This window comes from Symsagittifera roscoffensis, chromosome 10 (genome assembly GCF_963678635.1).
Source record: "Symsagittifera roscoffensis chromosome 10, txSymRosc1.1, whole genome shotgun sequence".
In the NCBI taxonomy this organism is placed as follows: domain Eukaryota; kingdom Metazoa; phylum Xenacoelomorpha; order Acoela; family Convolutidae; genus Symsagittifera; species Symsagittifera roscoffensis.
In genome coordinates this window covers 7,480,906-7,505,474 of record NC_087071.1, presented here as the reverse complement: position 1 = coordinate 7,505,474, position 24,569 = coordinate 7,480,906, and the positions used below count along the sequence as shown (strand labels likewise).

Here is a 24,569-nt window from a genome sequence, read left to right as displayed (position 1 = left end):
TAGGTTTATGGTCTGTAAATAAGACTGTTGGTTGTTTTGATCTAAGGATTAAAAACTCATATTCTGTGAAGAGTATATATTTTTGCTGTACATTCTCTCATAAATGTAGAGAGTCTAAGTGTGTAAGTAGTCTTGAAATTGCTGAGATAAGGTAAGGTTCATTTTATTTGTTCCGTTATGTGATTGTAATAATGCTGCGCCGATGCCAAAATTTGAAGCATCGCAAATAGCATAAAATGGTTGGTCTGGGTCTGGAATTGTACTTGATACTTGTTCACTAAGGAGTTTTGTTATTTCATCAAATCGTTTTTTGTGTTCGTTTGTTCATTCAAAAATATTTTGTTGTCTCAGGATAATATAAGATGGTCTTATGTATAATTGCGTTTTATAAGTTTAGCATTCTAAGAAATTCTCGGATTTTCTCCTTGTTTGATGGCAGTTGAAGTTTTTGATTGCATTTATGCGTGATTTTAATGGAAGGATCGTGTTTCCTTCGATAATATTTCCACGGAATTTAACACGGGTTAGAGAGAACTGTGATTTATCCGGGGCAGTTTTCTTGTTTTCTTTAAGTAGTATTTGGTGATATTTATCTATTACTTAAAGCATTTCGCTTTTTGTCTGCGATTTCCCAAAAAAATTGTCCTAATATGTTATGACATTTTTGCTAAGATTGAGTGGTCGGAAAATTTTGCTCATAATTGCTGAAAAAGCAGCTGGTCCTATGGAGATTCCATAGAATATTCTATTGAATTCGTATTGCTAATTTCCGATAACGAATTGTGTTAGCCGTCGTCATTGTTCATCTAGTGGCATTTGTTTATATGCGCTGTTCATCATGTCAGCTGTTCTAAGTTCGCTAATGTTCGCTTACTTTTGTGAGGCTACTTGAATTGTTTTTAAGGGCCAATTGCATTTTATTCGTCGTTGAGTGAATTAAGGTATCTGGCGTCTAGAACTTTTTTTAATGATTCTCCTTTTGGCTGTTCTTCTTTGTCAACTGGTGCAATGCTTTTGTATTGTTCTAAGATATCTGGTAGTCTATTAACTTTATCCTGTGAGTGAATTGGAATTTTACTTGCTCGTTGATTTTGAAAACTGCGTCAAGTTTTAAAGGTAAGTGTAATGGTGAGTTTTCCAACATCTACTTTAGATGTCGCATAAACCATTGGGTATTAAAGTAGTAGGTCCGCTAATTGTTCATATTCTTGCTGTGTGACTTGCGAGTGTTGAAAATTGAGAACATTGTGAGGAATTTCTGCTGTTCTGGGGTATATTTTGAAGTATGGAATGTTGGTTCAAAAAGAGGTGTTTTTGTAAAAAAAAAGTCTTGTTCCGTTTTGAATCACTAGTTATACATTATTGATAATTTTTTATTAGGAATTGTCGATTGACATAAATCCAATAAATTTAAAAAATATTGTTTACTCTATATGCTGTTTCTATTGTGGGAGAAATTGTTGCATTTATTTCACAATATCCTAATATTCCTAATGGTAGTGTTATTTTATATGGGGAATTGTTGTAAACGTGTGAAGAGATAATATCTGAACTTGTACTTTTTGTGTATTTGATAGAGGAAGAAATTGTTACACAAAAAAATTTATGATTTGGTTTAAACTCAAAATCTAACATATACAGTCGTTGTTTGTTTTGATCAATATTATATTGATGGACTTGACTCATTGAAAAGTTATATACATATCCTGATAATGGTTTCAAGTGTTTCCGTTCTTGATTGTATATGGGGTAGAATTTAGAGAAAAATGGAGGTTGTTTCTTTAATCTTTGAAAGGAGGTTAGTGATGTGTCATTTTTTCTTGTGTAATTATTTTTTGTTTGTAATTTATTAGAATATTGATAGTGGGTATTTTTTTTAGTAATAAATGGATATCTGACTATATTTTGTTTTATGTCTGTGATATGAAAAATGCCTAAAAGTTTTATTTAATAGTTTGCTTTGTTCCATTTTTGAGTGGGAACGAGGATTAATTGGATTTTCCCATATTTTGTTAAACTTGATCCATGTGCTGTAGCTAATTTGCTCGAGGTTTTTAATGGTGATAATTTTGGATGTAGGGTTTGTATGTCATTCCAAGTGGGAGTGTTTATGATGTTTAATTCTGCTCGTGATTCTATTATAAAAAAAAAACAAATCTCAAGTCTGGTGACTGAAAACTTTTGTTTTTTGAACTTTTTAAAAAATGTGAAAGTTTCCAAATTTTTGTCTTTAGGTGGTTGCATTTTACTCGTTGTAACGTTTTATTATATGTTATTCCTAGTTGAACTTCATTCGAGTTTTTGTTTAGTATAATCTGATTTTTTCTGTGTGATGATTTGTTCATCGAAATTACTAAAATTTTCGTGAATGTGATAGAAATTTGATTCAGTTGGTACTTCGTATTCTATTTCAACCTTAAGCATTTTTATTGAAATTGTTTTTTCTGTTTTGATCTCGTCGTCTCTGAATTCACAAATTATGTGATTTAACTGTAATTCTGAACTTTCTGTATTATCAATACCGGGAGGGTCTGATAGAATTTGTTCAGTTGATTGTACCTTCTTTATCTGCCTTTGGTGTTTAGGTGTACTGCTTCTATAATTTTGATATGAATGTTGATATTGTGTATTATTTCTATGTGGTGACTGAGAATTGTTACTTTGCCTATTTGGGTAATTATATTTTCCATTCCTAGAATTATCGGGTGATCTACTGTAATTGTTGTTATAGTTTGACATGTTGTTTTAATTTTTTCGTGATCTATTGTCTGAAAATTGTCTATTTCTTTTGTTTGTGTAATTCCTGTTTCGATTGAATGAAGACTTTCAGGATCGATCGTTTGAATAATATCTATTTTGAGAGTTTGAGTTGGAACGATTTCTGTTATAGTTTTAGTAATTACTTTTGTTTGAGTTTGATCTTCAGTAATTATTTAGATACTGCTTTTTCGCTATTTGATCTGCTGTATCTGTTTTGTGAAAAATATTGTGAATTTCTTCGATCTGGAGATCTTCCGCGATAGTTTTTTTGGTAAGTGATTGTTGTCTATTATTGTAATTGCCTGGGAGTGGTTATCGTGAGCTATTATCACTGTGAAATTTCTTGTTTGATAAGTTTTGATCTTTTTTCATGTATTGATAAAAAAATTTTATATGGTTCACAATAATTCTGTCTTGTTTGATAAGTTTTGATCTTTTTTCATGTATTGATAAAAAAATTTTATATGGTTCACAATAATTTTGTCTTATTCTGATTGTCTTGCTGATTTTGTCTGCATTCCGCAATGCTATGTCCGTATCTACGGCAATAGTTTAATCATATTCTATTTGAGGGTTTGCCTTTCAAATTTGGGTTTTTCTCTTATAAATTTAATATATGAGTTATTTTTTTGGCTAGTTCCGTGTCGGAATCTTGTATGTTATTTATTTGTGAAGTGCTTGTATGAATGTTGTTTATATTTGTAAGTTTAAATTTTCTGTTTCTTTCATTTTCCTTGTGATTTCGGCCTGTTCTAATGTAGCTACTAGTTTTCGGAAATCTATGTCAGGTTCTCGGATTGAAGATGAATGTGAAGCTTTCTTTATTATTGCTAACTTTCATAGTTGTGGTGTTGAAGTCATCATTAGGACTTCTGTCAGTTTTGTATTTTGTAATAAGTTGCTTAACTGTTTCGATAGGGAGCCTAGGGATTTCATTACAGAATACTCTTTGATGTTGTTTTTTTTGTTCAGAGTCGAACATTTTTGAAATTTCTTGTGTGAATCTTTTCGAGTCTGATTTAATTTATATCGGTAAAACTAAAAAACATTTGTGTGCTGCGCCATCAAGGGTAGTTTGGATTAGAGATGTGCGTTTGTTTATCCAATTTTGATGAAGTGGCGTTTTTGCTGGTTCAGAACCTATAATTAAAATTAATTTTGCTGTAACTGCATTTATATAATCTTCTACTGAGTACTCAGGATCTGTTCGTGTGAATACCATCAATGGTTTATTTGAAGATATGGATGATCCACCCATAAGGTATGGATTCATAGTCATTTGAAGTGATTCTGCGGCATTTGGCCTTTGAGAAAAATTTGTAAGTTGTTGTCAATGAAATGGCAATGATTTTTCATTTTGCATTTGTGTTGGTTGATAACTTTGTATATTCATTGGTTTTTGTGATTGGAAATTTTTTTTGTTGTATGATGCCGAATGCGATGCCACTCTTTGTGTTGTTTTAAACAAAATGGCAATGGTATTTCATTTTGCATTTATGTTGGTTGATAACTTTGTGTGTTCATCGGATTTTGTGATTGGAATTTATTATTGTACTATGCTGCCGAGTTTTGTCTTGGAGGAAAAATTTGTTTGGATTGTCGTGTTTGTTCATTTCTTGTGTATGGATCAAAAAGATCTGATTGATAAATGGGATCTGGTTGATTATTATTCGAGTTAGTGTTTTGTTGATTTGTAGAAAATCGTTGTTGGTTTTAACTAAACTAATCTTCATCTTCTTATAACGTGGTTGGCTTCTTGTGAAATCCTTATTTGTTTTTTTTTGTTGAAAAACTGGGATTTTTTTGCGATGTTCCATTGTAGGTAAATGTTGATCGTTGAAAGAAAAATTGAGTGTTGTATTTGTTGGTTGTAGTTTTGTGCCTTTGATTGGCTTTGGTTCTTTTATAAGGGGTTTTGTTATGTTATTATTTGCAAAGAAATTATTTTTATGGTCACGGGTGAATAGGATAAATGCTTTGCTATGTTGTTGTTGGCATTGTCTCTACTATTTCTTCATTAACAAAAAGTGATTGAGTTTGTATATCTTATTGTGTAAGATTTGTTGTTCTATTTATGATTTCTGGTTTTACTGAAGGTTCTTGTGTTAATGATGCCACATTTCGTGTTGTTGTAATCAAAATGGCAATAATATTTCATTTTGCGTTAGTGTTCGTTGATAACTTTGTGTATTCATCACAAAGTTATGAATACGTAATTCGTTATTAATCTTAATGTCTGATAATCCATTTGTGAATATTTTGGAGCAACAGAATTTTTTACTTTTGATTGTATGCTTGTTTGTGTAAATGCTATATTTTTATTCTCTGGTGTTGTAATTGTCGGGTGAATAAGAAAAATGCTTTGTTATAATGTTGTTGGCATTATCTCTACTAATTCTTCATTAACAAAATGTGATTGAGTTTGAATATCTTATTGTGTAAGCTTTATTGCTCCATTTATATTTTCTTATGTTAATGAAGGTTCTTGTGTTAATAATGCCACATTTTGTAATGTTGTAAACAAAATGGCAATGGTATTTCATTTTGCATTTGTGTTGGTTGATGACTTTGTGTGTCATCACAAAGTGATTAAGTTCATTATTAAAAAAAATTTCACGGATTGGGTCTAGAAATTTTGAGAAAGTTTTTATTTCATGTCTTACTTGTGAATGTCTAGATGTTTCTTGATCGTGTTGAATTAGGACTTTTATTTCCTTTTCTATCATTAAAAATTGTATTATAGTTTATAGTTGTCGCATCATTAGTAAGTGGAGTTATTTTAACATATTCTCTATTTACGGAGATAGTTGTAATTGCTGCATTTGATATACCTATTTTTATGTTACTAAATGATGGGTGAGACCAATCAGGGTCCCAAACATAATCTGTTTTATCTGATAGTAGAGTTTTGTCATCTGAGCTTTGTGGTCAAAAACTCTTTCTTGATTGTGCTATGAAATCAATATTATGGACGAAATAATCAATTACGAACAATGCTGAGATTTTTTGTAGATCGGGTTTGACATTCTGTGAAGTTTCATTATTAATAAGACTTTCACGGGTTGAGTCTAAAAATTTTGAGAAAATGTTTATTTCATGTCTTATAGTTGAATGTCTAGATTTTTGAAGCGGTGATAGATTTTGTGTTTCTTTCGATTCTATTATAGATTTGTAGCGATAAATAAGTGAAAAGACATCATTTGTGAGTACTGAATTTGCTCTTTGTGAATTTTGTTGTTGTAATTTAAAAAAAATATATTCTGTGAAAACTTTTGAGAAATCATCATCTATGTCATCTGTTTGTATTTGATGTGTAGGATGGTTCGGCTTTGGTGAAACTATTTCTCTTTCAAATATACTATGATGTGAGGTTATATTACAGATTCCTTTAAGGTAGTGGTAGAGAATTTGTCGTTTCATTCTTATTTTGGGGAATTCTTGTTTACATGGGCTGTAACTTTTTTCAAATAAGTTTATGATTAAGTTGTGACAAATTGTACTTGTCCTCGAGTGGGTTCACTTTCTGGTTTTATAGAAAAAAGGAGTATTAATTTGTCGTCGAAGTTTTTGTTGTATTCGATCATTTTTTGTATCTTAAAACTGTTAATGTGTAAGTTCCAATATGTCTTAATGGTTTATTCCAAGTATATAGACAAACTGGTTTTTTAATGTGTGATTTCTTGATTCTGCGTTTTCCTTTAACTGATGATGGTGATGTGGCTTCTGTGTCAGAGAAATATTTTTGGTTTTCTAGCGGTTGTTTTGGTGTTTATTGAGTGTTTTAAGTCTTGAAGTTCCTGTATCGTGTTTGTAACTGATTCTGAGACTGCGTTTCGTCTATTTGAAAATCGTCTTTTGAAAATTTGTTTGTGTTTTGTTATTAATGTCTTTTTACGTGTTTGTCTTTTTGATCTGATATATCCTATTGTTTGTTTTTGTGGTGTAATTACAAGATCGTACCGTTCGTTTTTAATTAAACAATGATGTAACATGATTGATTGCTTACTGCCTATATCTCTGGACATAAGTTTTAGGAGGAGGAATGCAATCACTCGGGGGTTAGAGTTTCTAATTCCTTAAAGTGTTACTTCATACTTTTTTGTGTGGTTATCTTACTTAGTGGCATATATTGTCGGAGTTGACGGGTTGAAGAGAGAAAAGTCTGTCAATTCGTGAGAATGAACTTTTTCTTTTCTCGTGGCTAGGTTTTAATCTGAGATCAACTTACTTAATCTTACCTAGGGGTTATGATTTGTGATCAAAGGTTGGAGAATTGTAAAACAATCCACAACGTTGATGTATAAATAGAACATAGGTAGATCGTTTGATACTATTTTATGACTGACTAATTTTTTGACTGACATTTTGTGACTGACTCCTCTAATTCATCTAAGAGGAGGGGCTCAAGTGAAGGATCAATAACCGAAGTTCTTCACTGTTTATCTTAATTCAAGTGGTTACTTTTTTCAAATGCTTCTTTTAGTCCTTGGTCGTTTATAACGGCCGGAGAGTGAATCGAAGTTTTAGGTCGTTAGACACTTAACATAAGGTGGTTGGAGAACAAAATTGTTCTGATTGATCCAAGGGAGGCCTTGATGATCTTGATGATCATTATTTAAGGAAAATATTTAAATTTAATTGGACATAAAGATCCAAGGAAAGCCTTGATGATCGGTTTTTAAATAAAAGTGATTCAAGAGAAAACAAGGATAAGCCTTGATAAGATTTATTTTAAGTTCAAGTTTAGAGAAGTTTAAATTTAGAGTTTGGATGATGTTGGTTTTTTTAATTTATGCTGTTATGTTTTAGGAGATGAAGCTGGGATGAAAAAAAGATAATGTGTTCAATTTAGTGAAACTAACAATAAATTTTATACTAACTAATTTTTTTTTTAAATTTAATAAATATTTTTGTTCAAAAGTTTTGATTTACTGCAGATTTTGGGAGGAACGACTTGTGTTCTTTTTATCAGTCGTTTTTGTTTAAATTTTCTGTTTAGCAACATTTGCATTGAAAAAGTATTGTTCCGATTGTTTTTATTTCAACAAATGAAAAATTAAATTTACCGAGCAAAGGATTCTAAATACAAAAACTTGTTCTTCCGGTTTTCGTCTTACTAGCATATGGTCGATTGGTCTTCTTGGTTTCTACTAATCGTAGATCTTAATCGTAGATGATTGGTTTCTTCCTAATCGTAGATCACGCCTTGTTCTTGGTCGTCTTGCAATACCTGGTTTTTCTCGTATTGTTTGGAAAATTGGCGTAGCTCTATTGAGCATTAGAGACATTTCTATTAATAAATTCGCTATTCCATCTATTATTTTTGGTGTTTTGCAATTGTCTATTTCTACTTTTAAACTTTAATTCTAGGTTGGTTAAGGTCTTGTTCGAGACTTATGGTCGCATCAGCTGAGTTCAGACCTTTTTGTTATACAGATAGAGTAATTTCATCAGAGGTACACAGTCTGTTCGTCACGCTATCTTATTTTTGGCCTGATAGATTCGTGCAACTTCTTACTCTAATACCAATCTTAATCTTACTCTTATATCTCCTAGTCTCAATAGATTTAGTGTATACTGGTTTTTGCGTATTAGTTCTTGGAGTTTTATCCAGGACGAGAACAAATTTAGTCTAGGATTTGTTCAATTAAATTTGGTGCTAGGACTCTAAGTAGTTTTAGCACTTACAAATAAGTGTCGGTGTTAGAGATGGAATATGGTTGGTTAGTTAGTAATATTTCATAGAGATAGACAATTGCATTTATAACCAAATATAAATATCTGTTGATAGACATATCCCAAAGCAACAGCAGATTTGGATGTGCGGAATCATCAAATCTGATCTTTTTCCACGGTTAATTTATAATTGCAACATCGTATATCAATCTCAAATTGCACCCAAAAAGTTTTTAGTGCATATTACTTGTACTCTCAGTGACAGTTTCTATTTTTTGAGTTCAGTTTACATCATAGCAAACATATCCGACAAAAAGTATCACATTATTAGCTGGTCTTTTTGAGTCTTATTGAGTTTCGACATGGAAACGTTTAAGCATCACCAACCTTAGAAATGTGACCATTTTTACCAATTTGTTGCCTAAATTGCTGCTTTGTGATCAACTGAATACAATTCTTCAAAAGTTTTAATTTTAGACACAATCTTACCATACGATTATTTTTCACATCTACTTTTTAGCTTTTTAAAAGAGTTCAGCTTGTATTTTGTTATCATTAAATGCAAAAATCAAGGCTCTATTTTTTACTCAAGAAAGAGCGATCGTTTCAATGAGCGATTTTTTTATCGTTGAACAGGCATTTTAGCATACTACTTAACAGGCCATTAATTCTATACTTTCTTTGAAAATTTGATGTGAAGATCTGATGTGAAAGTTTGATGTGAAAGTCTGATATTAGAAACAGTTTTTGCAGTATTAAAATCAGCTGTTCACAAAGCAGCATTTCGGGCGGCAAAATTAAAAAAAAATTGATGAACTGTCAATCTTTAGATTTTATAAAAATACTGAAAAACTGAAAAACTTCTGTTCTTTTCCCGCTTGAAAACTAAAACTTGTGACTTCTATAACCTGTGACTATATCAACAAGACACGCATCTGATCCCGGATATTTTAAAGTATTTACCAAATTTTTGTTGCTTTTTTAAAGTATTTACCAAACTCGTTTTTTAACAAATACTGATGTGAGAATCAGTTAAATTTAATTTGCTTGCCTGCCGAATTTTGAAATTTTTGAAATGACCCATTTTAGGGGTGTAATTTTGGATGGTTCAAACTTTTGCAAGAAAAATGAACAACAGAAATTCTGGTGAAATTCATGCAATTTTTTTTGTCTTTATCATTTTGTGGCTAAATTTAACCGAAAAACGAGTTTAGAAGCTCTGATTGCTCTCAATTTTTTTGCGATATTTTAGGTTAGCACTTTATAAATTTGATCAGAACAAATGCACTGAAAAATCAATCAACCGTGAAAAAAATACAAACCAATTCAATGAGTTATTTTTCCATTTTTGTCGATTTTTGCGACCAATTGCAGTAAGAATCATTTCAAAATTGTACATTTTTAAGAAATGAGAAAAAAGAATTAGAAAAAAATTTTTGAAACACCCTGTAAAAGTTGAGGGAAGTTTAAACTCGCAATGTAGTTTTCTCATTAAAATTTTGTTACAAAAGTACCTTAAACACACGTGCGATTTTATTTTTCACAGAGAAGATTTCAGCAACTAAGAAAAATTAGGCTGGAAAAGAAGCACAAAAAAGCTACAACAGTGGCGCAAACTAAAAAGTTAATGGCCGCTCAAGGTACAATAGACAAAGGAGGTAAGAGCTGAAGTTAAGGTTTTTGGGTCTTTTTCAATTAATCTCGATTTTTTACTGAAACTCGGTCTATGCAAGCTCTCCTCGGGTTGACCTCCATAAAAAAGAATTGCAACTCACTCAATATCATACAAAGAAAAGCAATAAATGTAAGAAAATATCGCTCTTCCTTCAATTGCAATTTTTTAAAAGTGAAATGGTTTTTCAAATTGTTAAAAATACTTATATGGGCCATGATAAACAGTTTTGTTCTCCCCACAATTTAAACTTGTAAAATCAAACATAACACCACAAAAAAGCTTTGAAATTTTCTAAGCAAGAGTATTATGCAAAAAAAACTTGTCATCTATTTTTTATTTATGATAATTGGATGACAAGAAATTAATTCAAAAAATTATTTTTCAGAAATTCGTTAAAACATTTACATACACTTGTGGACAAAATTACGCGCGAATTTAGGATTTTGTTCTCTAAAATGCTTATTTATAATATCCATTTTTGACAATTTTCCTTCAAATTTTAGTAGTACTTTTACTTAGACCAAAAGCAAATGATAGTATTAAATGAAATTATCAAATTTTTGTTTCAATGACTTACCAATTTAATCTGGGTCTAGAAATGCCACTTTTTCTCCTTTGCCATAAGTTTTGCATCGTAGTGAATTTTTTCTGGAATTGGCCGAACAACAAAATGTTCATGTGACGTGAAGCAATTTCAGCGAGAAAATCGAAACAATCCGTGTGAAAACTTTACAGCGCTCAGACGTTTCTTACTTTTTCACGCAAAGTGAAAAAAAACTTGCAAAGGAGGAAAACTGGCATTCTTAGACCCGCATTACAGTGGTACTTCATTGAAACTAAATTTTGATAGTTTCATAGAGGGAACCTCTGATTTTTTGCTTTTGGTCTAATTGAAAGTTCTACTGAAGTTTGAAAGAAATGTTGACCAAAATGGACATTGAAACTAAGCGTTTTAGAGAGTAAAACTTTTGCGCCTAATTTTGTCCACTAGTGTATCTTTAGAGGTATGAAATCTATTTCCAAAAAAATTTCGTGTAAATTACCTTATGAACAACTTTACTCAACTCGAGGTTCTAATTGTACAAATCAAACTGAAAAAAAGTCATAATTTTACTGTTCCGAGATATTTGTTCTGTTGTTGGAATTATAGATTCGAAACGATAAGAAAATGTAATCTTCTTGTTTATAAATGTTTGTCTCCGCTTCTTCTCAGTCCAAACTCCCTTCTCCCCAATGAAGAGCAGATCTGTTCAAAATTGTTAGTTTAGTTTCGTCACCATCCCAAGTTTCGTTGAATTCATGACAGCCTTAGAATAATTTTTGTTACGACTATTGAAAATTATTAAAACTTTGTTTTCAGGTGTGAGTCACTTAAATGCCACTCAAATTAAGGTATCAGAAAGAACCATCGGAGTGAATCATAAAATTTCAGCTATGTCAGACGTGATTCCAACATCACAAAAAAAAAATTTCTAAAACATTTTTCTTTCTCGAAAAAACTGGTTGCAAATTTATAAAACCAGTTTGAAACTTTTGATTTTTTAGCCATGCAAACTTAGTTTTACTCCAGTCTCCAAAACTGAAAATCAAAAGTGGGAGAAATTGAGGCTCTTTTCCACATCCCCCACCCTTCAAAAATCGATTTCTATATTTGTTTATTACGGCTAAATTTTATGACGTGAATTTTGAAGAGCAAATCAGTTTACAGTTGTCAGTATGTTCGCCATGCCAAGTTTTTAAATAATGGCAAATGGGCTTAAAGTTAAATGGGCTTATCAAAACTGAATTTGAATGGGGCTGGAAAAGAGTAAAAAGTGATAAAAAGTCAATTTTTGAAAAAAGAATGAACTTTTTAGTCCAGATTTTCATTAAATTGGAGCAAAATTTGTTTTTCTTTCTCAACCAACTTTCAGAAAAAAGTTAAGGTTCAATATGCCTAATTTTCAAAGATTCTGGAATATATCTAAGTTTTCGGCTTTTCGGCTCTTTTCTAGTTTCCCTACATTATGGCAAGATAAAAGTAGTTTTTCAAAATTGAAACTTAAAGCTAGGGGAAAAAGAAAAAGAGTAGCTTTTTGAAAAAAAAACGCACTTTTTGTAGTTCTCAATTTTTTTGCTGGGAAATTTTGCCCTTAACTTACATCAACTATCTATACTTGTTATAATTGAAATTGAAATTGGGGGGGGGAGAGGAAAAGAGCCTGAGAACTAACCTAAACTTCGTATCAAAACGGCTTGGCGACAGTGCCACAAAACTGTCTTTAACGAAAAATAGGGAAAGATTAGGGAGCTGTGAGTTTAATTTAAAACTTATTATGGAAAGATGCAATAGAAAATGTCGGATTGTTTTCAGAACAAAATGAGGCTATTCACCCGGACTGGAGAAAACTCATAAACACACTACTGCTGCCATACTTCAGAAAGTCAAAAGATGACCCTAAAAACATAATGTATCACCCAGTGCTGCCGGACGAGGAGTTTCCTGGGTTTATGCCTCCTTTTCTGGAAGTGGAACCAAACGAAAACTGGGAGACAGAAGGCTGCAAAGTCAGGTGGGCTCTTTTTCAGTTTCCTCTTGATTTTTTTCTGAAAATTGATTTATATAAGCCTAATGATATGAATTTTTGTTCTTAAATACAAAAACAGGTCTCAGCGTGAAAAATTGAACAAATTTGCGCAAGATTTTTTTCATGCAAATTGCCGTATGAACAATTTTTCAACATTTTTTTTTGTAATTTTATGAGGGGGTCCATTATATCCCATTTTTTTGGAAAAAAAGTCGTCAGGTTTTACCATCTTTATGAGTTTTTTCGTTCATTTGATCAATGGCTTGGACTAAAGCTCTTATATTTTGTTTCCTCATGTTTCAAATTTTCTTGCTTATACTTTATGTACGTTTATGCAAAAAAACGTCATGTTGCGAGGTATAGTACGGTGAATAAGTCTTTCACTTTTGTTAGCTTCATTACCGCGCCAAATTCGTTTGGAATTAGTTTTACCTCTCGCTTAAATTCTTGATCTTCCGACTTTCGTAACGACAATAAACGGAATATTTGCGCTCGGGCTGTTTTTTCTTCAAACAAACTTCGAATTTATAACTAGCCACTTTTGAAGGAGTTTTCCTAAGCTCAAATTTAAAAAAATACATTTCAAGGCTCTTTTCAATTTTTCATCTCACTTTTAAATTTAAATTTTGAAAACTAATAGTCCGTTGTCATAATGCAATGAAGTTTTGCATGGTGAACAAGTTAACTGTTGTGAACACATATGTCCTTCATGTCTTACTTCGTAACATTACGCGTTCAGCCATATTAACACAAGTCAATTATAAAAATGGAAAACTTGAAATGTGAGGGGAAAGTGGAAAAAACCTATCTCACTTGCGATTTTTGTAAAGTAATTGGGCTTAACGATTGCTATTTTGGCTCATTTGGCAAAATAAACGCGCGATGTATTTTGCGCTAATAAAGCGTAATCTGAGAGTTAATCCGTCTTAGAAATTATTCCAATTTAGTTAGAGGAAGTTTATTTGCCATAATTGATTATTTCTAGGTGCGAAATTTATTACCTTGTACTTAATTTGGCATGTCGGGGGGGGGGGATTTATTCGTTCGATTTCATTACATTTAGTTTTTTCATGTTATTTAGACCTTAAAAGGCAATCGGAACATTCAGGGCTTTGACCTGATACAAGCAGGCTCAATCTATTTTCGTAAGTATTTCGCAATTGGTTATGTCTTGACGGATATTTCGGTATTAGTTACGTTAAAATTATGTTCACAGCCATCGATATTTTCAAACTGTTTCCTCAACATGCAAAATATGAGTTCGTTATGTTTTTTCTATTTCTCTTTTTAACAACTCTCTCATTTGAATATTCTAGTGAAAATTTACTCAGTGTTGCTATAAATTATAGCAACACTAAAGTAAATGTTCAAAAAAAGTTCAAATGAGGTAGTAGTTGAAACTACAATCGAAAAGACAATCGATTGGTATGATTTACCTTGTCGGTCTTACAGACAAACTTTTGATGAAATTTAACACAAATGACGTTGCTCATTTGCATTTAAGTATTATGTATAGTCCCTTTACGATTGGCTCTCTTTTTCAATTTCCCCACCGCCTTGGAATTTTAAACAAACGTGTTTTTTTTTTCAAACAAACGATTGCTACGTTTTTTTTCAGAGTCAGATTGCACCGCACTGACAGCTGACAAGCGTTGAAAACTAGTGTCTTCCTAGTCTTTAGGACATCTCAGAAAATCAAATCGATCGTGCTAAATTTTCATTTTTTTAGTAATAGATCCTTCACGCTAGCACAACTGGGGGCTATGTCTTGCTCTGGCATTTATTGGGAAAGACACAGGAATTGTTATTTGAAATTCTTACTCTGTATTACAATTTTTCCTCCTTTTTTTAAAATATAAAGAGCCCAAAAATCAGAGCAGAGGGGTAATTTTTCATTGCAAAAACCCAATTAAAAATTACGTTGGAACTTTTACTTTTCTGCTCTGTTATTTAATCAACTGTTCCCAGTAAACGCGGCAAACAACGAACCTCTCCCAATACTTGACGTTCTTAAGATTTTCTTCGAAATAGTAATTTTTTGTAGCACGAAAGGTCAATGAACTACAAAGCAACAATTTTAAGAGTCAGGAGGCCCCAAAGTAGGCTTTAATTTAGAAAAAGCCAATTGATTATTTAATGAGGAAATAATTTTTGCTCGGTGTGCAATTTTTTTTTTTGAGTTTTATTTAAGTAAATAAGCAAAATCTACTAAGAATTGCAGTTGGGAGGGCTAATTTTCCTTCTGCCTCCATGCATCTCAAATTTGAAAACCCACAGGTTATCTGGCAAAATGGAAATCTACTAATTACACGGCTTGATCAAAAAGGCAAATCATATAATTTTAATATTTTTGGAAAGTTATTCATACACTTTTCAAGCAAATTCATAAGTAGAGCAAACTGCATCAAAAGTCAGTCATTTAGGATTATCATAAATTGAAATTGTATGAGTAGCACTTTTCCATAAACTAAGAAGTGCTTTTTTTCAAATTAAATTCCCAATTTTTGGGTTGCGTTCGTAACTGAACACAAGTGGCAAAGACACCGGTTACTCAAAGTTTGAGTCACCATACATTAGACACGCTTAAAAGTACAATGCATTAGAAATGACATGAAAACATATGTTATACAGTGACAAGTCAAGGTAAATAGCAAACTTATAAACTTTGCAAACATTTTCAGAGATACAAAATTTTGAAATTGAAGTTTCAATTGATCATGCATTGCTCAGCGCATGCATAATCTTACAAAAATGTAAGTCATACGCTTTTTGAGCGCTAAATTTGAGCGGACAAAATTATCCGGGAAAGCAGAAAAAAAAACCATTTTTGTGTATCCTAGGACTACTTTATGCAGACAAAAATTCAAAATTGGCTTGCAAAAAAAACGTGGAAAATAATTTTTCTGGCAATTTTGAAAGTTTTTTTTTTAATTTTTTGAGCGGCCATCAAAAAATTTTACTCATACAATTTTGATATATGAAAATTGTTTTGTTAGCTTTTTTGCCAATTTTTTTGTTTCATTAGGCCACAAAATTGTTTGAAATTCGTATGACTAGCTTTTTTTTCATCGACTTTGTTTATGAAATATTATGATAAGCATTATTGTTCAAAGTAGGTCAATTCGGGGACCAGGCAACTCTCTCCGGGATATCCTGAACCCTGCAACTGACGATTGCAATCCTTGTTGAAAAATTTAATGAAAAAAAAACATTGATTGACAGAGATTGATATTTTTCACGTTATTCCGTTTAAGTCAACTGTTTTTATGAGTTTCCTTCTGTATTTCCAAAAATAAATCTGTTAAAAACTCGAAAAAACATACTCCAAACATTCGAAGTTTTTGTGAAAAAAACTATCATGTACACTAAGGAAAACGTGAAATGAAGATTAAACGAAAAACTGGAGCAATTATAGTGAATTCCAAAACGCATTATTCCTTCTTTTTTTTGGTGTTTTGAGATGTAAAAAATTTATTGAGTGTAAATGGTAGCCAGATCATTCAGGATTTTGCATTGATACGAGCAGTTTGTTTTTTCTGACTTGATACGAGCTGTTTTGAATTCAACAAAAAAAGATAATTAATTGAATTAGAATACACAAACCTACTTTGAAACCCACACAAAAAATCCACTTACAAAAAAACCTGGGGATACTCTTCTACTGAAAACGAACTTATTAATAAGGACCTAACTAAAACCGGCGGTTATATCAGTCAGCGCGAGTATATCAGTCAGTTTTTAACGAGTGAAATCAGCGCCTTGGAGGAGACGGAAGAGGAAAACATTTAGACTACTTTGAGCAGAAGCGAATCTAGGATTTTCTCGAGAGGGGGCGGATTTTGTCGACCTTTTTTTTAGGTCGACCCAATTGATTTTCCGAGCTCTAATTACGGCTCTGACTATGAGTGAGTTTCAGAATGCGCTACTTGCGAGGAGTGTGGTTGCTATACTGGCATAGGACCAAAGTGGATGAACAAGTGAAGCGATTTGTATTCAGACCAGCATTCATGCCGTTCCTTGCCGACATGTACGAGGTACGTAATGTCGCACATTTTTTTTCGAGAATTACGCAGTAACTCTTTTTGAAATAAAATTCAAACTAAAAACAACCCGCGTTGACAAAAAACGGTTGTCATACATTTTCATACTATATAAAAACGTTTATCAAAGTGAGTTAGAACCGATGTGGTTAACTCATAGAGTAATTTCGGATAGAGTACACCCTCTGCTCGTCACGCTATCTTATTTTCGGCCGGATAGATTCGTGCAACTTCTTAGTCTAATACCGATCCTAATCTTACTCTTATATCTACTAGTCTCAGGGTGTTTAACTAGCCTCTGCTAGGCTCATTAGATCTAGAGTATTGTTGCGGCTGCTGAAGTACTCGGGAGAGGCAACTATTTTCTAAGTTAAATTCAAATCTCTCTGGTGCTGAAATTACAAGTAATTTCAGCACTTACAAATAAGTGGGTTGTTAGTTAGATGGAATATGATTGGTTAATATTAAATATTTTACAGTGGTAAAATATCCAATTTATCCAATTATAAAATGTAGTTTAGTTCAGGTTCCACCCATCCGGGTTTTACAGAGTTTTTTAGAATTATCTTTCTGCAATTTGAAGGATGGATGATGAACGTTGGTATTTGGTGAACATCATTTTCTTGTCCGGTTCCTCTTGGATAAGGAAATTCCAGCACGCTGGAATTATTGTCAGGAAATTATTACGTCGGCTTTTGACAACGACTGTGATCCCCAATGAAATCAATCCGATTTCAAAATGGTTTGCTATGACGGGTTTTTCTGTATTATGTAGAGAACTTGTTTTGTGTGCAACCTCGTCTGGGAGGGGCGTGAAGATCGTGTGTGGAAAGGATGCCTTGTAACTCGGATCTGTACGTATACTTGAACATCGAGGTGGTCATTGGTCCAGTTCAATGAAGTCCTTTTCTGCGAAGTCAAGTCGTACTCTAAATCCTTTGAGTTGTGATTGTGGACGGCATGTCGGTTGTGCTAAGCCATTCTTTTGTTCGAGTGTGATGGGATCATCTAGTCTTTGGATGTTCGTCTTTGTTGTTGTGTATTGATCTATATACTGCAAAGTATGATTTACTTTTTATAAAATTATGTTAATTCAATTTTTATTCAGCGTTTTGTTTTACTTTGGTTATTTTGAAGAGTTACTCACCCTTGAGTACCTCTTAATAAAAATAGAGGTGTGGTCACAAAGCGTGGATTGAGCGCGGTGGGTTAGGCCGGCTATAGAGCATGCTCAGGACGTCCTCTCTGGTGGGTTAGGCCAGGAGTGGGAGTATGATTTCATGCTGTTTCTTTGAGAGGTCCTGATATGTGATAATGTTTTATGTTGGGTTTATGTTGGTCTTTCTTATGTTTCTTTGGTTGTGTCCTTTTTTCAAAAATCAAATTGTTTTTGGTATGGGTTTGTCTTGCGACTTTTTTGTGTTTTATGATTTCTTTCTTAGACTTTATAATAGTCTTCAAAAGAATAAATTTTCCAGTTTTAAACTGAGTCAATCCGGTTTGGGTACCGTTGGTTTTCTTTTCTTAGTCATGCTGTTATTTTATGATTTGTGGTGTTTAGTAAGCTGCGTTGGTTAGTTTGGTTTAGTATATAATTCCTTTCCAACCGGGTTAAAGGAAAGTGTGAAATTTGTTATCGTGTGTTAGAGTTGTTGAGTGTGAAAACTTGAAACTTAAAATCATTATTTAAACAATTCTTTGTGGGCGAGCTGTGCAAGTTTGGATAGAATGCTAGTGCGAGTGAATGAAAATATTTGAAAAGGTTAGTACTGCTTTCTCATTTCATCAATTTATTGCTTAGAATTTGAATTTTACTGCGTTTGGGGAAAATTTAAAATTATAAATTTTCATCGTAACTAAGTTTACTGCTTCATGGGGAAATAATTTATAGATAAAATTACTACATTTGGTATGTATTTTATTACATTATTTAGTGGAAGAAATTAACGAATTTTAAGAGAATTTAACAAGTTTGTATTTTTATTTTTCTTTTCTGTTTTGTAGATGATCGTGATGTGAAGACTAAAAATATAAATCAAACATTGATAGAAAATGGTTACTACTAATTTAAATTTATTAGTGAAGAGTATTTTAAATTATACTTACCTGTTAACCTTCTGGGAAAAAACCGTGGGGGAAGATGTCGTGTATCATATCTGATGTTGTTAGTAATTTGGCTAGTATGCGTATGATGTTTTTAGTTTGTAGCAGTGGCCAAAGCAATTGAAGTGCTTTAATGGTTTTTAGTTGTTCAGTGCGTACTGCAAACTCGTAAGGTGTGTTTTGAATGAGGTTATTTATTTTATGATTGTATTTAGTATTGTGAATGAATTCTAATAATGGTATTTCAATAGGCTGGATAGATTCATGCGTGATAAGGAAGGGTCTGGATTCTTCGGCATTAAAGGTCTTCGTGATGGGACAAAATATATACATTTGGGTAACTGGGTCATAGTTGCGGAGGATGCCGTGGAGGTTAGTATCTTTGATGCAATATGTAAAATTAAGGAAAAATGGTGACGTGTACTTTGAGTTAAGAAACTGAAAACGATGGTTAGGTTGTCTTGATGGGGTATGCAAATCAAAATGATTTTGTATAAAACGATAGTATGTATATGTGTGGGTTTGTTTAGTGCGTAACATAATATCGTGGGAACAGTGCAAATCGCGTTCATGTGGTGAAAGAAAGTGAAAGGTTAGTGAAAATAACTGAAATTTGTCATTGAAACTTTCGTAAGCTTGATTATCAGCTAGTGATTCTGAAATGAGGTGATCATACTTTCTATCAAAAATATTAAGTGTGAATACGTATGATGTTTTGATGAAAAAATTATCTGTTAGTTGCGGGTTAGCGAAGCGTTCTTCATCTAAAAATTGGTCTTGATTAGGTCGGATGATATTATGGTCGTAATATTCTATTGTAAATTCGTTAGCTCGGGGTGCAGTGAATGTTACGTAAGTAAATTTGTCGAGGTGTTAGTGTTGTAGTCAGTCTATAAAACATGTCTTTGTTCTTTTCTATGCTGTCATGAGTATTAGTTAGTGGTAGGCAAAGGGGGTTAGTAAAATGATAATAAGCTGTCCAATGAAGTGTTGGCATTAAAACATGTTCATCTACAAAATTACGTGCCATTAGTATTGTTAGGTGTGTTTAATGTATATTGTGGAAATGAGGGTAAGGTGATTGAAAGAAAATTTTTCGTGTTTGTGTGTTGCGGGTGATTAATATATTCGCAGGCTGTTCCGGGTTTGGTCGGGAATGGGTGATTCGGGAATTTTTCGTTTAAAAGTGCGATAAGCTCGGTGAGTGCTACTAGGTGTTTCGGTGGATGTGGATGATTGTGTGAATGATGCAGTGTGAGCTGAGGAGGGTGTAGGAGTAGGTGGGTTTGAGGATTCTATTGTGGATGATGTATTGTGAGGGTGTTAGGGTGTACTAACTGTTGTAGGGTAATAAAATTATCGAGTTCCTGGGAAATTTGGGGGTATCTGGGGAATGATTATATGATCTGTCGGAATGAAGTGGAGAATAGGTTGGGGTCACTTGCGAAGCATAAGAAGGAGTGGAAACGGATGGGAGTGAATTATTTGTTGGGATTGGTTGAAAAGGGGGGTTTGAAAAAACTGAGGAGTTTTCTGAGTATAATTTGATGGAGATGGTTCGGAGTCTGCAAATTCGTCAGGGGTTTCTACATTAGGGTTATTAAATTGAGAGATAGAGTATAAAACTGAAATATCTGAGTTAGTATCAGAATTCGTGCTCGATGATATATTAATAATCGGAAAATCGGGTGGTGGGACAGCAAAAAGTGGGATTATTGGGATTTGAGTTTGGAGGTTGTCTGGGTGGGAATTTGAGCGATCTAGGGATCCAAGTTGTCGGCTCATCGTGGGCTAAAAAAAATGATTATTTTGAGACTGAAAAGTGGTGGTGTGAGGTTGTTCTATAAGTTGTTCGTATGTATTATCATTTTGTGAATGATGTGTCATTATATGTTGGATGGGGCTTTGTGGTATATTTGGTCTAGAATTTGGATTATTTGTGATTGCTAGGTTTCGGAAATTACGGGGAACTAATGATAATGAATGGTTTTGTGGTAGGGGTGGCAACTGTGGTGCGGTAGGTGTTATCTCTAAATTATTGTGTTCTTCGTCGTAAGTGTTCTGTCTTGTGGATATTTTCGTGTTATATTCTTTTATTTGTGCATCTAGAAGTATTTTGTTTATTGATGATGAAAAAATTCCAAAAAATCCTGCAAACAGTATGCGTGCTACACTTGCTTGTCTGTTTACTTGTGTGTGTATAGCGCATGTGTTATAGATTCCTTTTAAGAGTGAGAAAAGAAATCCTATAAAATTAAACATTGCGTATAAGATAGTTAATTTTTCTAAGATGTAATAGGGCCATCCTAGAAAAGCTAGAATTTCATTTTTTAGGTAGACAAAACTGAAAATATGTATAGGTGAAATATCCTGTGGTCTGTATTTTTCACCGTTTAAATATATATAGTCTTTAATGTCTTAAAAATATCCGCTATAACCTTGTGTATAATTATCTGCAAATCCTGCGGTTTTGGCAAGTTTTCTTAATTTCTGGTCAATTGACTGTCTTTGTATTGTGTCCATTTGTGTTAATAATTCTTGAAATTGTTGTGTTCTAATGTGATGTTGGTCATCTGATTTAGAATATATTCCAATTGATTGTAAATCAATATTTGGATTACGAGCAATAGCTCTGATGCTTTCGGGTGAAAATTTTTTGAGTGATTACATTAACGTAGGGTATTGTGTAAGAAGATAGTATTTATCTTCATCAGGATTCAATTGTACTACCTTGAGGCTATTTTCTGATCCACATGGGACTGCGGTATCCCAAAAAAATGTTCGTCTTGAAAGTGTGTCGACAAAATGTACTTTATTTTCATAGAATATAGGGATTCTTTTATAACAACGTTTATCTTCAAAAACATATAGTGGTGATACTTTTTTGGTACAAGTATAATACCATAAAATATTTCCTTCGTAGTCTAGAAAAATTTATCTATTTCCTGACAATAAGTATCCTGCGTAGGGTATTTTTAGTACTGCTAGTGCGAGTGATTGCAGGATTTGTGTCCTTTCCAATTCACATAATTGGTGAAGTGTTTCTAAATCGGAGAGTGACATTTCTTGAAAAATTCGACTAATTGTGTAGTCTAACTTCATATCTAATTGAATATAGTAATGAATATTACCGAAATAGGTGTTATTCATTAGTGATAGTTCTTGTAAACGTGCCTCAATGTAGTACAAATGAACCTTGATGAAGATAAATACTATCTCCTTACACAATAGTTTTCCACCAGGTTGACCTGTGCTTTTTTGAAAATTAACTGGTATGTATGATGTTCCTTCATTTAGAGGGTGACCTGTGGCATAAGGGTCAAATTTAATTTTTCCAGTGGTCATGTCGAAACCTTTTTCGTATTCGACAAGTATTTCAGAATATTGTGTTTTATATAGTGGATTTCTGTATTTGCATGCAATTTCTGTTTCTTGATATATTTGAAAACGTGTTAATTTATTTTCTATATCATGAATATTTCTTAAATCTTTACTTTGTTTTCGGGATGGATTTACTTGTTCGTATGGAATTGATTCTATAAAATATTTTTCATGAAATTTTATCATTCGAGCGTGTATTTTTGCTACTTGAAATGTTGTGCATGTATCTTCGGGAAACCAAACAATTGTTGCTTGTGTCCGTGTTGTAGGGTCACAATAACCTTGATCATTTTTGCAAGAAAATCTAATTCCTTGATAGATCATTGTGTTATCTGATAAATCTCATGTGAGTTGTACTTTTTCGAGTTGTAACTTCCAATCGAAAAACATTATTTCTTGATATCCTTTATTTTTTGTGTCTGCTTTGCAGTTTGAGGGGTCATTTATTCCAATGTGTGGTATCCAGTGTTTATCGTGTATGTCGTAAGTTAATCTTCCGTGTGCGCCGTTGTATGGGTTTTTTTCGTCTAGTTTTATATGTCCTTGATATCTTTCAAGCTGTGCTTGGTGTACAGAATCGGCAAAGACTTGGAAAATTACTATTTTCCTGTCTGTGTTTCTATTTCTTGTGATGTTTAGTCTGAGTAGTTCGTTTTTACAATCATCGGGATTTAGCTGTAAAAGTCGTTCTTTATTACTTCGATAGAATGATTCGTGATCAAGTAGGTTCTTATTTCCATTGGAAACTTGTGAACAGTGTACTTTCTTTTCGGAAAATGTTGCTGTAAATTTTATCCTGTGACTGTTGTTGCTCGGGCTTTTGAATACAGTGTTGCTATTACATTTTTAGTTTCTATAGCTTGTGGTTCTGTTTCGCATTGTGATACTTGATTTATTGCATATTTGTGTAGTGTTTTTTGTTCGTTTTCTTCACAATCGTAATGTGTTACTAATAAATCCTGGGGTCCTGTGCGAGGAGAAGGATTTGTGTTCTGGTCGGAAAATATTAGAAAAAAGATGTGTTGAAATGTTAATATTTTTAGAATATAAATGTGTATGATAATCCTGAGTATGGGTTATAAAATGTTATGTAACCAATTGTGTTTTTGGTATATCTATCGTATTTATATATTACTTCAGTTGTTTTAAATGGTGGTGGTAGCGATTGAGCTGTTATATTTGTTGGATTTAATGGGTAGGGACGTTGAACAATATTATTAAGTTTGATCGTGATTTCGAATTTCAATTGGAGACTATTTTGTTGAAGTATTTGAATATTGTGTTCACGAATATCTTCGTAGATATCTTGTCTGTATTGTAGTCTATTGAGTGCCCAACTGTGGAGTCGGTTACTAGCTTGATGTTGTCCAAATAATGGTGGGGGTGCTACGAATGTATTCCAGTCTAGTCGTAAAGGTATATTTGTTGATGATTGTTCTCGATATCTAGCGTCGAGGTTATTTGGGAAATTTAAAGGGAAAACATCGGTGAAATTTGACTTAATGATGGTGTTGACGGTAGTGATAATGTTTTTGGTAGTGATGATAGTGTTGTATCCGTAGAAATATCTATTGGGTCGTTTATTATGTTTGGTTCACCTTGTGTATATGAGTGTGTTGTCCAATATGGTAGTCGTGTTGTGGGATTGGGGGGGTTAAAGGGATTTTCACGTATTTGTTCAGATGTTGGTGTTGAACCTAAGTAATCTGAGGGTATATTTGAGGTTCTCTGTTGTGAAAGTAGTGTGGGAATTTTTGGCAATGTACTACTTGAAATTTCTGGAGTAGTTGGTGTTGGTGATTGGGGTATGTCAAAATGAACTCTAGGGGTTTGAAAACTTCTGTTTCGTCGTGGATGTATAATTTGTCTATTCATTTCGACTGTATTTTGATTATGACTAATGTTTCTTATTCTACTTAATTCTTGTGGTAATGTGGGGTACAAGTTATATGTTGGTTCACTTAGGGGTGCTTGTCGCTGAACTGGTTCTAATGGTTCGGATAAGCGAGCGTGTCTTTCTTCAAAAGTGTATGGATTATCTTGGAAAGAAATTCGTGTGGATGTTTGGGGGTTTTGGGTAGTTGTAGGTATTGTTGGCTTTTCTTGAGATGATGTCGGTGAAGACTAATTTTGTGATTGATGGTTAGCAATTTTTGAAAGTCATCTGATTGATTTTTTCTAGTGGGAAGATTTATGTTTATTGTAGTATTCTTCAATGAAAAGAATTAAAAGGATTGTTGCTAAGGCGAATGTGATTATTGCCTTTTTTACACATTTGCACATTGTCAATATTAGGGATGATAAAAATATGATGAAAATTACAAATAGTAAAAAAAAAATCTGTTATACTAAAAATTGTTCGTATCA

The 24,569-nt window shown here is 32.8% G+C and overlaps 2 protein-coding genes across 2 annotated transcripts in view; one reads left to right on the top strand and one right to left on the bottom strand.

The window, feature by feature from the left end:
- Window positions 1–18,955, top strand: part of LOC134854959 (uncharacterized) — a 69,517-nt gene extending 50,562 nt beyond the window's left edge. Inside the window, exons 7-9 of the mRNA XM_063871339.1 lie at window positions 12,465–12,663; window positions 16,595–16,712; window positions 18,920–18,955. Of these exons, the coding sequence (XP_063727409.1) occupies window positions 12,465–12,663; window positions 16,595–16,712; window positions 18,920–18,955 (353 nt within the window). The remainder of the gene's footprint in view (window positions 1–12,464; window positions 12,664–16,594; window positions 16,713–18,919) is intronic.
- LOC134855374 (cleavage and polyadenylation specificity factor subunit 2-like) overlaps window positions 1–24,569 on the bottom strand; it is a 372,284-nt gene that overhangs the window by 253,755 nt on the left and 93,960 nt on the right. The window lies entirely within an intron of this gene.